The 11,498-nt window shown below is 33.9% G+C and overlaps 1 protein-coding gene and 1 long non-coding RNA gene across 35 annotated transcripts in view; one reads left to right on the top strand and one right to left on the bottom strand.

Moving 5' to 3' along the window:
* The window catches only part of LOC134807486 (uncharacterized), a 177,269-nt gene that overhangs the window by 111,736 nt on the left and 54,035 nt on the right, over positions 1-11,498 (bottom strand). The gene's annotated exons all lie outside the window — the stretch shown is intronic.
* Positions 1-11,498, top strand: part of C2CD5 (C2 calcium dependent domain containing 5) — a 95,782-nt gene that overhangs the window by 63,161 nt on the left and 21,123 nt on the right. For all 34 annotated transcript variants that reach the window (XM_001148079.6, XM_063785869.1, XM_001147933.6 and 31 more), the window contains 8 exons: positions 2,694-2,858; positions 6,283-6,423; positions 8,377-8,440; positions 8,837-8,898; positions 9,119-9,217; positions 9,696-9,785; positions 10,277-10,364; positions 11,393-11,479. In XM_001148079.6, coding sequence (XP_001148079.3) covers positions 2,694-2,858; positions 6,283-6,423; positions 8,377-8,440; positions 8,837-8,898; positions 9,119-9,217; positions 9,696-9,785; positions 10,277-10,364; positions 11,393-11,479 — 796 coding nt within the window. The remainder of the gene's footprint in view (positions 1-2,693; positions 2,859-6,282; positions 6,424-8,376; positions 8,441-8,836; positions 8,899-9,118; positions 9,218-9,695; positions 9,786-10,276; positions 10,365-11,392; positions 11,480-11,498) is intronic.

Below are 11,498 nucleotides of genomic sequence, written 5' to 3' on the forward strand. Positions count from 1 at the left end.
TTTCTAACGACAGAAATTTGTAATAATTAGGTAACTTGGTTCATATTAAAATATTTGATACATAGGCCGGGCATGGTGACTCATGCCTGTAATCCCAGCACTTTGAGAGGCTGAGGTGGGCAGATCGTTCAAGCCCAGTAGTCTGAGACCAGTCTGGGCAACAGGGCGAAACCCCATCTCTACTAAAAATACAAAAATTACCCAGGCGTGGCTGCTTGTGCCTGTAGTCCCAGCAACTTGGGAGGCTGAGATGGGAGAATCAGCTGAGCCTGGGAGCTTGAGGCTGCAGTGAGCCGTGATTGTGCCACTGCACTCCAGCGTGGCTGACAGAGCGAGAGACCCTGTCTTTAAAAAAAAAAAAAAAAATTCTTTTATACTTAGAGTAACTTGGGGAAAAGTGGTTATTTTAATTCAGTGGTCTAAAAATTTGTATGCCTAGTGAGGACATTACATAAATGTATAATTTGTGCTTGATGCAAGACTGTAATGATTGGTGGGTGCCTATGCATGTCAATTAAGAGCTGGATTCAAATTGAGGGGTTTAAAAAACATTTTGCTAGCTATAACAAACATTTTTGATGGTTGAGCCCCAGGAAACTAGTTTATGACACTGATGTAATTCAAGACTTGCCTCAAATATTGCTTTTCTGATTCATACTAATCTTTTCTTTCCTTCTTGATCACTAGTGCTATTAACTACCACTGTTTGACATTTCATCTTTGTGCTTTGTTATAGTTTGTGCACTTAAATCCTAAGTTCTCAAGAGTAGCTTCTTTCTTAGGTGATCTCTGATGAGTGCCGACGAGGTGTCTGGCACTGTGCTATTCTAGAAGGAATGTGATATTATCTTCACTTTACAGGAGGAGAAAATGTGTGCTGTGATAGCTTGAGACTGTAAAGTGATGTGGTTACATGTGTTAGAAATGGATTTCAAATCAGGCCTCTCTGATGCCAGAGTCTGTGTTCTCAGCCGTTCAGGGCTGTTGCTTCGTTAATGAGTGGAGCTAAAACACATTAGAGGTGGTGGACTAAGGCTTTATATGGCATAGAGAAGGGGGTTCCCTGGTTGAATATTAGAGATTGGGTCATGTATACAGTGATGGACACTAATGAACAAACCAGGAGTAAGCACTCTTGAGGAACAATTTTATCTACTATGCAGATTTCTTCATCAATCCCTTTTTAGGATTGGTGTTCACAAAATTGGCAGTTGATTAATTAAAAAAAAAATAATAACAAATATCTAGAGTTAAAAGAATTCTTTTCTGTTTCCCATTCCACTCCTTTGATGTTAACAATTTGATGTTTATGCTTCTATTTTTTTTGCTTTGCTTATATTAGCATATTTACACATAAGTGCTCATAAGGATATATATAAATGTTACCTTGTTTTGTATTTCCCATAATAGTTTTCCAGTACTAATGAAATACAGTACTGTTTCAGAGTCCGATATTAAATAGTAATTTAATTAGATATTTAAAATAAATCTGTATCTAATAAACACTTTTCTCTGCTAATTAGGAAGGTAGGGCAATATAGTGAAATGCGTTTGGGTTTTAGAGTGAGAAACACTCAGTTCAAATCGTTTGTCCACATTTATTGACTTGGCTTGAGTAAGTTCCCTGTCCTTTCTGAATTTCAGTCTCTTGCCTTGCAAAAGTTTCCTCTTCACTTTTGCCACCTTTAAAGATAGAGCATCTGCTCATTCATGAAAAATTTATTTTTTAGCAACCTTTAATTTTTTTTTTTGCTATTTTTAATTCTAATTATATATTTTTTTAAATTATGAGGTAGGTCCGGGCCCAGTGGCTCAGGCCCGTAATCCCAGCACTTTAGGAGGCCAAGGCAGGTGGATCAATTGAGGTCAGGAGTTGGAGACCAGCCTGGCCAACATGGTGAAAACCCATCTCTACTAAAAATACAAAAATTAGCTGAGTGTGGTGGTGGGCACCTGTAATCCTAGCTACTCAGGAGGCTGAGGCAGAAGAATCGCTTGAACCCAGGAGTTGGAGGTTGCAGTGAGCCAAGATCACGCCACTACACTCCAGCCTGGGTGAAAGCGTGGGACTTCGTCTCAAAAAAAAAAAAAAATTGTGAGGTAGAAACATAAAAAATATAATTGGGTGTGCAGTGAAAAGTAAATCCGCATTTCGTAACTGTCTCGCACCTACCCAGGGTCCTCCCCAAAAGAAACCAACGCTTGTTACCATTTGTTTTTGTGTGCCTTTCCAGAGATGTCCTATGTATACCCTGATGCTGATTATATTCTTCCTAATGAGCAAATATCACATTCTTGTTTTTTTTTCCCTTTTTTTCTTTTTTTGAGACAGAGTCTTGCTCTGTTGCCCAGGCTGGAGTGCAGAGGCATGATCCTGACTCACTGCAACCTCTGCCTCCCGGGTTCAAGTGATTGTCCTGCCTCACCCTCCTGAGTAGCAGGGATTATGGGTACACACCACTACACCTGGCTAATTTTTGTATTTTTAGGAGAGACGGGGTTTCACCTTGTTGGCCAGGCTGGTCTCAAACTCCTGACCTCAAGTGATCTGCCCGCCTCGGCCTCCCAAAGTACTGGGATTACAGGTGTGAGCCACTGCACCCAGCTGTTGACCACATTCTTAAATATGAAAGCTTAAGGACTGTTATTCTGTAGATATTTTTTCTGATTATTTCCCCATTATTTTTTACAAGTCTGCCACAGGTGTGTATTTAGCAGCTTTACCAACTCCTGGTGGTATTCAGATTGCTGGGAAGACTCCTAATGATGGCTCCTATGAACAACACATCTCTCATATGCAGAAGAAGATAAATGACACAATTGCTAAAAACAAAGAGTTATATGAAATCAATCCTCCAGTAAGTAAAACAAACCTACATTGTGAATGTATCAGTTATTGTTTATTAGTATATTTTTAGGTTATCTTATTGAGGACAAAAGATTTTTTTTTCACTGTTTAGCTCTCCTTATTACTCATTCTTTCACCTCCCTTTATGTCTTTGCTCAACTGTCTCCTTTTCGGGTAAGCCTACTCTAACGATCCTATTTAAAAATTGTGACTTCATTTTTGCCACTTCCTATGACTTTTCCCTCTTTTATTGTTTTCTATAGCTCTTATCTTTGTGAGTGTGTGTGTGTGTGTGTGTGTGTGTGAGTGTGTGTGTTTTGTTGGTCTTTTGCCTGTTAGTACTGGTAGAATGAAGCTCCATGAGGGCTTTATTTCTATTGCCTAGAAAAGTTCCTATTGGTAGTAGTCTCTTAGTATTTGTTGAATGATGAAATAAATGGTTTAAAATGTTCTTTGTTAGTAAAAAGAGATTCTTATTGGTGGTAAAAATGTGAAAGAATATAGTTTTTCAGTTACAGTTTCTTTTTTTACAAATTTGCTCCCAGTCATTTCCTTTAATCAGTCTTTTTACCAACTTTGCAATAAGTATCACAATGCTGCCTCCTCTGTGGATGACTGATGGCAAGAGTCTGAATTGAAAGAAAAATGGGTTGGAATTAGAATGAAACTATTTGTTTTTATGAGTCTCTGATAATGAAAGACTTTCACAAAAGGAAAGTATAACATTCACATATATACATATGTAACAAACCTGCACATTGTGCACATGTACCCTAAAACTTAAAGTATAATTAAAAAAAATAAAAAAAGAAAGTATAACATTATTGCTTTTATTATTTTAAACGTCTTATCTAATTTTGGCTGGTCTTCTGGAACAGTGTGTCTGGATTGTTGCGTCACATGTATAGCTTTCATCATATTATTCTAGCATAGTTGTTAATTTGGGAGGAATTTTAAGGATATGACCTACAGCTGCACTATTCATTATTCACTGTGGTAGCCACTGGCCACATGTGACTTTTGAGCACTTGTGACTAGTCTGAATTGAAATGTGTAGTAAGTATAAAATATACACTGGATTTTAAAGATTTAGTGTGAAAAAGTAGTGTAAAATATGAATATTTTTGTATTGATTTTGTGTCAAAAATTTAATATTTTGGATATACTGAATGAAATAAAATGTTTTATTAAAATGGATTTTATCTGTTTCTTTTTACTTTATTATGTATGTGGCTTGCTTTATATTTCTATTGAACAATACTGACTTAGGGCTTCTTTAAAATGAATGCAAATGTTGATGTGTTAACATATTCATATTTGAAAAATAGACTTTGTAAAAGTTCTCTGTGCACCACTCTACTGACTGCTTATTTTTATAGTACATTATTTTTATTTGGTAGTTATATTTTGATATTTGAACATCTGTTTATAGTATGCCACTTGGGAAAAATGATTTGTAAAGCTTTGTGTTAGAGTTTCATATATTCTTCATTTATTATTTCTAATGATATGAGCTGAACTTTTTTACTTACTTAATAGTGTTTCTCACCTCTGTAAATCCATCCTGACCTCTAACAGGAAGAATGGACTCTTCCTCCATTGTGTACTTGTTGTACCTGTATGTACTTGTATAGAAACTGTTACACATTATTGTACTTAGTTTTTATATATCTGTCTTCCTTTACTATAATGTAAGCCCTTTGGAGACAGGGATGTGTTTAAATAAGACTATGAATTAAGTTACTTCATCCATTCAGTACTTATTGAGCTGCTACTATGTGTCATACAGTTTACATTTGGAAGGAGGGAGTAAATCTATTATGATTTTTAAAATTTTAACATATATGAATTTCATTTGTTGAGGATGACTGTATTTTCACAACAGTACTCATCAGTTTATGCATCTTCTAATATGTCTTTCCTTATTGTAGATACTGATTACATTATAGTCTTTTAGCATAATCTCTCAGCATTTTTTTGACAGAGTCAGTGTACAAGGTTGATTAGCAGGCCACTATACACATTACAGTGTTGTGTTATGTCCACCCTGAATATGTAGATCAGAGTGTTCCTTCTCTTAGGATGATAGCCCTCACTGAAATAAATGCTGCTGTTTAAATTTTTTGTCAATACATTAAAAAATGTTTCTAATACAAAGGTGTAGTACCACTTAAGCTTTATGGAGATAATCAAAGGTATCAAAATAAGATGTACATCTCTCAGAATAACAGTACTAGTGATGAAATTTCAGTATGAATTTAGAACATATTAAATACCAGACAGTTATATTTGTTAAGTCTGTGGCATTGTGAACAAAGGCATAACAGAATTTAAAACTATTGTAAAATTATAAAAAGTAGTGTGGTATCTAGTGGGAATAACGTTGCACTGTGTGTCAAAAGACTGACCTAGACTGGCTCTACACTTGCTAGTTTTTCAAATTTAGGCAGACTACTAATTTACTTCTGAATTACAGCTCTTTTCCATTTTGTAGTTATTATAATGTTAACTTTATAGAGGGCAGATTAATTTGGAGTACAAATAAGATAAATTGATGTGAAAGTGCTCCGTAGATCATTACATTATGAAATTGTGCAGTGGTAGTCTTTTATCTAAGGTGTGTACTACCAATGAACATTTAAAACTATATATTTTTGAAAAATTTTATGTACAATTTCCTTGTTTATTTAAAAAGACAATTCTGTTGCATCAGCAATAGGCTATGGCTTTTGCTTTTGCGTTCACATATTCATATTCTTCCAGCATCCCTTGTGGCCGACAGACACTTAGAACCCCTAGTGATCTTTGGCTATGTAACAGCAAAAAGCTCACTAAGCCATACAGTATTGCACCATACAGTGACCTTAAAAAGATCATTATTGTAAGTACCAATGTTTATTTAGCTTAATAAATTGAATAGCAAATATGTGCATAGTATAAGTATATATGTATTCATACTCATACATTGATCATATTTCACATTTTGCTATGTGGAGCTTTGAAAAATTACCAGTGGATAAGAAAATATATAAAAGATTAGAATTCTTTCTAGGAACATAAGTCTTTAAATTTTTAAGGCCTATTAGGACTTTTATAATGCTGAATAGAAAATATGCACACACAGCAGTACTGGATTTCAGAGCTGTAAGGACTGCCAATTCCATACACATTGTAGTGTCCTGTGTGTACACTAGATGTCAGTTTTATCTTGTTATGTCTGTGACAGTTATATATATTTTTCTGATTCGTGTATCATTAAGGCTGCCATATCTGCTATAAAAGTTTAGTTTTAAAGGTTATACTGAAGTACGGACTTCACTGAGTATATTTTACAGGCTTTTTCTCCACAGGTAGGTGTCTGCTAATATAAAGATGTAAAATTTAAACTGGAAAAGACAATCTCATATGATATAAAACAATTATATTTCTTTTAGGAGATATCTGAAGAGATTATAGGATCACCCATCCCAGAACCTAGGCAACGCTCAAGACTTCTAAGATCTCAATCAGAAAGCTCGGATGAAGTTACAGAATTAGACCTTTCACATGGGAAAAAAGATGCTTTTGTTTTGGAGGTAATGTGGCATTGGACTAATTTCTTAAAGGTTTTGGAAGCTAAGATACACATTTTTTCAGGTGCTAAATTAATATGATACTTTTATATCATTACAACTGTTATAAATATTTAAAAAGTTATTATATAAAAATACAACAAACTTGAAAATAACAGAACTTGGTAACATATGTTTGTTCAATACCAGGTCACTGATATAATAATGCAGATGGTTCTGAAAAAGTTAATGTATGGGTTGAAATAATGATAGAATAGTATTAAACCTTTGAAGTTATTTTTGTAAACTTGAATGAATTTAAATAAATTAAAGTGCCATTCTTTAACTTACTATAATTATTACCTTTTTTGTATATTACTGTAGTTATAACATTTTTTAGTATAATCACTGTGAATTCTGAGTGTAGTATTTTCTTACTGAATTCAAAAGGTATAATTGATCCATCTTTATAAAAAGATACTAAGAACATTTTAGTAACTTTCCCAGAGAGTAAATGTCACATGAAAAGTTTATGGAGACTCCTTCCTCACAGATCTGCTTCCTCTGCACTCCCCTGTAGAATGGTTAGCTCCCAAAGAGATAGATTTTTCTTTCTCATATTGAAGGAAAGGAAAATAAATGATTAAGATGTAAGTTGAGAGAGAGAAAAATCAGATGCTTTGATCTTGGTATAGCAGGAAGCTGGTGGTAGAATTGTGTTGGGATGGGATTGGAGGTTTAAAGAGTCAGGAACGGTGCCAGTGGCTGTAACAAGGATCTATGAGAGACACACAGGCCTAACCAAGGTGAGAGTGTCAGTTTGTAGAAAACTCAACTTATGTGGTTATTTGCCCCCCACTTTTTCCCCACATTTCTCTACAGTCTGAGAATGGAAAATATGTCATGGAAAATATCTCAGGTCAAGGAGGTTAAAAGTTCCAGGGTACTATTTACAGCAATGCTACTCAAAGTGTGATGTGACTACTTGTGGCGTCAGCTCTACCTGGGAGCTTGTAAGAAATGCAAATTCTTGGGCCCCTACCTCAGACCTAGCAGATGAGAATTTCAAGGTGGAGCCCAGGAATCTGTTTAACAAACTTTCCAGGTGATGCCAAACATTACCTGAAGTTTGATCTAGGGCATTATTGATAAGTCTGATCTTGGGATCCTGGCTAAGTAGAGAGGCACATGAGAACAAAGTGCTTCAAACATGGGCAGAGGACAGAGGGCAAGTGGAATATCCAGTAAGAGAGGACAAAGAGACAGGACTGTAGTTGGAGAATGCTCGAGATCCTGGGTGTGGAACGTTTTGGGGAATAATGGGTTGAGGTATGGCTGTGACTGTGGGTAGCCACGTGAAGTGGAAGTGAAAGTGGTTCTTGAAGTCCTGAGGGTGATGTGGGAAGAAGCTTAGCGAGTCTGCAGGTTAGGACTTAGAAACTGAGGTGCAGATGAATGTCAGCGCCTGTCCAGCTGGATAGTTTCCCTATTTATTATTCACAGTGGAATATGGTGATGTAAGAAGAATAGAATTTAGACCTATTTATTTTATTAAAAAAATAGAGTTTAGACCTATTATTAGATATGTCTTTAAATTTATCTGTACCTAATTCCATTGTAAAGGAGTTCTGCATTTAGTGAAAGGATCTCATTACACTTTATTAATTTAAACAAATTAGAATAATGATTGCTTATAATGTCTTTGTAAGTCTTTAGAAACATATTCTCATAAAGGCTTGAGAAAGAGCTAGTTTTCTTTTTTAACTTAGTGTACTTTGTATGTAAAATATTTCACTTGGAAGTATTTGTGGTTATTACTGTGGAGAAATTTACTGATATTAGAATTTTTTTCTTGTTACATATTTTTACTTAGGGAAAAATGACTCTGCCTTTTCTTGACTCTATTAATAGTTCTTTTAAAACGTGAAATAATTATGCATTTACTACTTATAAAATAGTTTTAATCTCTATTTTAAGATTGATGACACAGATGCCATGGAAGATGTCCATTCTCTACTTACTGATGTTCCTCCTCCTTCAGGTGAACAAAAAAATTACCTTTGAGATGAAACTAGTTTTACATATAAATGTTTTAGCTCATAATTGTTACAGTACTAATTTTACTTTAAAAGAAGGACTTATCACAGTGTCACAGCTTGTCATGTACTTTGCTACTCCAAGGTAGAAAACATACCTTAAAAATACTTACGTTAGAACTTAGGTGGAAGTGATTTTTAGTCCTTTTATATTTATACATGGAAAAAAAAACCTATGATAATTTATTAGGATGGTTTAAAGTCTCCTGCAGGTATAGTTTTAGAAGAAAAAAAATGAAGGGTGTTATAGTTAGAACTTCATATAATAATTGAAAAATGTCATTTAACACAAAAATCAATGAAATATTATCATATATTTTGATTACAATTTATTTTGACAGGCTTTTATAGTTGTAATACAGAAATTATGCCCGGTATAAATAATTGGACATCTGAAATACAGGTAAACCTTTTTTTCTTAATTTTAAGCACAAAACACATAAGTTATTTTAGTAAGTTCCATCTAAATATTTGTCTTTTTTTTTTAACCTCCTTATTGCAATTAAAATACCATCCTTATTCTACTACATTAGTTAGTATTGTTCATTATTTGGCAATTTATCAACTGTTAAAATATTTAGTTAAAAATAATAAAATGACATGTTATGTCACCCCACATTTAGATGTTCACTTCAGTAAGAGTAATCAGATTAAGCAGCCTCAACCTGACTAATCAAGCTCTCAATAAGAACTTTAATGATCTCTGTGAAAATTTGCTCAAGGTAGGAACCTTCTGACTAAATTTTATTTCATGCGTCTATAATAATGAAATTTTAAGTGTCTATATTGCTGTATTATCTGTAATACCTTACACAGTTGTGGGCTGAATCATTCTTACCTACTTACCTTACCTCTGTCAGCGGGTGAGATACTAAAGTTGTCCTCTCCCCCTTACTATATCAAATTATAAAAGAAATAGTTTTAGTTAATAGCTTTAACTTCCATAAAAATCTAGTGTATATGTGTACATTTAAAAAAACTTACTATATTATTTTTTGTGACTTATTGACGATTAAATCTTACTGTCTACTTAAATATTAAAAAGTATATCGTTAGTGTAAAAATACACAAAACAAAAGTGGACCAGTTTTGTTTTATTTTTAACTCTCCATTTGCTATAATATAATGTACATTTAAAAAATCAGCTTTTAAAAATTTTTAAATAAAAAAGTGACATTACTAATATTTTCTATTGTGTAGAGCCTGTACTTTAAACTACGATCTATGATCCCCTGCTGCCTCTGCCATGTAAATTTTACAGTATCTCTGCCTGAAGATGAATTAATTCAGGTAATTAAGATTTAGTCCATTATTAGTCTTTATCTGATCTGTTTTATTATTTTCATTATCTGTTTCATTATCATAATTTTGCCGTAATTAAATAAACATATACTAGTTTACCTCACAATATTAAAAAATATATGTTAGTATGCATTAGGCCATGTGTGTTTCTTTTTCTGAACTTTAGTTATCTGAGGGGGTAAGCACACGTATGCTTCAGCATGTATACAGTAGGATCTGTACCCATCATGTGGGATTTCACCAGTTCCCATTTTTTAGAGAAGGTTCTTGAGCTCTTTCTGGAATATCTAGATTTAGGTATAACTGTTTGGTATAGTTGTAGTTTGTGTATGATTTGAATTTATACATAATTCTGGTTGAGGATTTTAACCAGAAAAGGTATTTGGTATAGGTTGTTCCGTGGTACTGAAAAAAATATGTAAGAAACTTAGTTTTGGCAGTGATTATTTTGCTAACCATTATTGTTTTTATAATTCTAGGTTACAGTCACGGCAGTCGCAATAACTTTTGACAAAAATCAGGCTTTACAAACCACCAAAACCCCTGTTGAAAAGTCATTGCAAAGAGGTAAATCTTTACTGAATAGGAAGCTCAGTTTGTGTTTGTCTGTGTTATGGTTCAGTGATAAAATATACAGGACAGGTGGATTCAATAAATTACTTATTTCTTGAAGAATATTTGCTGCTTTTTCTGTTCATCTTTATGAAGATAACTGTGTGGATAAGCGTATGGCTGACTTGATATTTTTCACACACGACTGGGTGGTATTTGACTGATGTTTACATAGAGAATGCTGCTGGTTTTTTAGACTTAAATTATAGCCTATTAATTCTGCAGTAATATAAGGGTTTCTATACTAAGATCTCTGGCAAGGTCTTCAAGGCATCTGAGGACCTACTGATGTAGTAAGCACAATTGTGTGCCTGTGTATTATTTTCAGGACAAGTTCCATAGTGTTCAACAGATTCACAAAGGTGGCCTTAATCCAGTAAAATTTAGGAAGTAGTCTTAATATATATTCTGAAGAAATCCAAATTATTGGAAACTGTGTGTTCTGAAAAACACATAATGGGGGATACTATACTTTCTTGTATAGTTTGAATGATTTACTGGCTAAATGAAATATTCCTGATTAGTCCTAAACTTTTAAAAGTTGATTACATTCTACATGTATAGCATTGATAAGATTTGAGCAGTGAGTTAACGTCAGGTAGATGTATTAAATGATTATCTGTTCAGATATTTATCAAAGAAGACATGTAACCGGTTTAAGTATCACAAAAGCTAGTAATGGACAAAGTGTAGGATATTAATTATTGTCTAGCATTTATTATTTGCAAAGCACTGTGCTAAGTGAGTTACAGATATTAATCTCTTAAAGCTTCACAAGAGTCATACCAGGGAAGATAGCACCAGTCTCAGCATCATGCAGATGAATGGTTTCCATGGGAGAAATCAAGGAGAAAATGACCAGAATAAATTGGGGTGGGGAGATGGAGCTGAGAATATGTATATGTATGTTGTCACAGATTCTTAATTTTAAAAAATTAATAATAGATCATTACTAAATAACTGATATTTTCTTGCCTTTCTAGCCTCAACAGATAATGAAGAACTTTTACAATTTCCACTGGAACTGTGTTCAGATTCACTTCCTTCTCATCCTTTTCCACCAGCTAAAGGTTGGTTAAGTGAGGGAAA

Source organism: Pan troglodytes, chromosome 10 (genome assembly GCF_028858775.2).
Source record: "Pan troglodytes isolate AG18354 chromosome 10, NHGRI_mPanTro3-v2.0_pri, whole genome shotgun sequence".
NCBI classification, from domain to species: Eukaryota; Metazoa; Chordata; class Mammalia; order Primates; family Hominidae; genus Pan; species Pan troglodytes.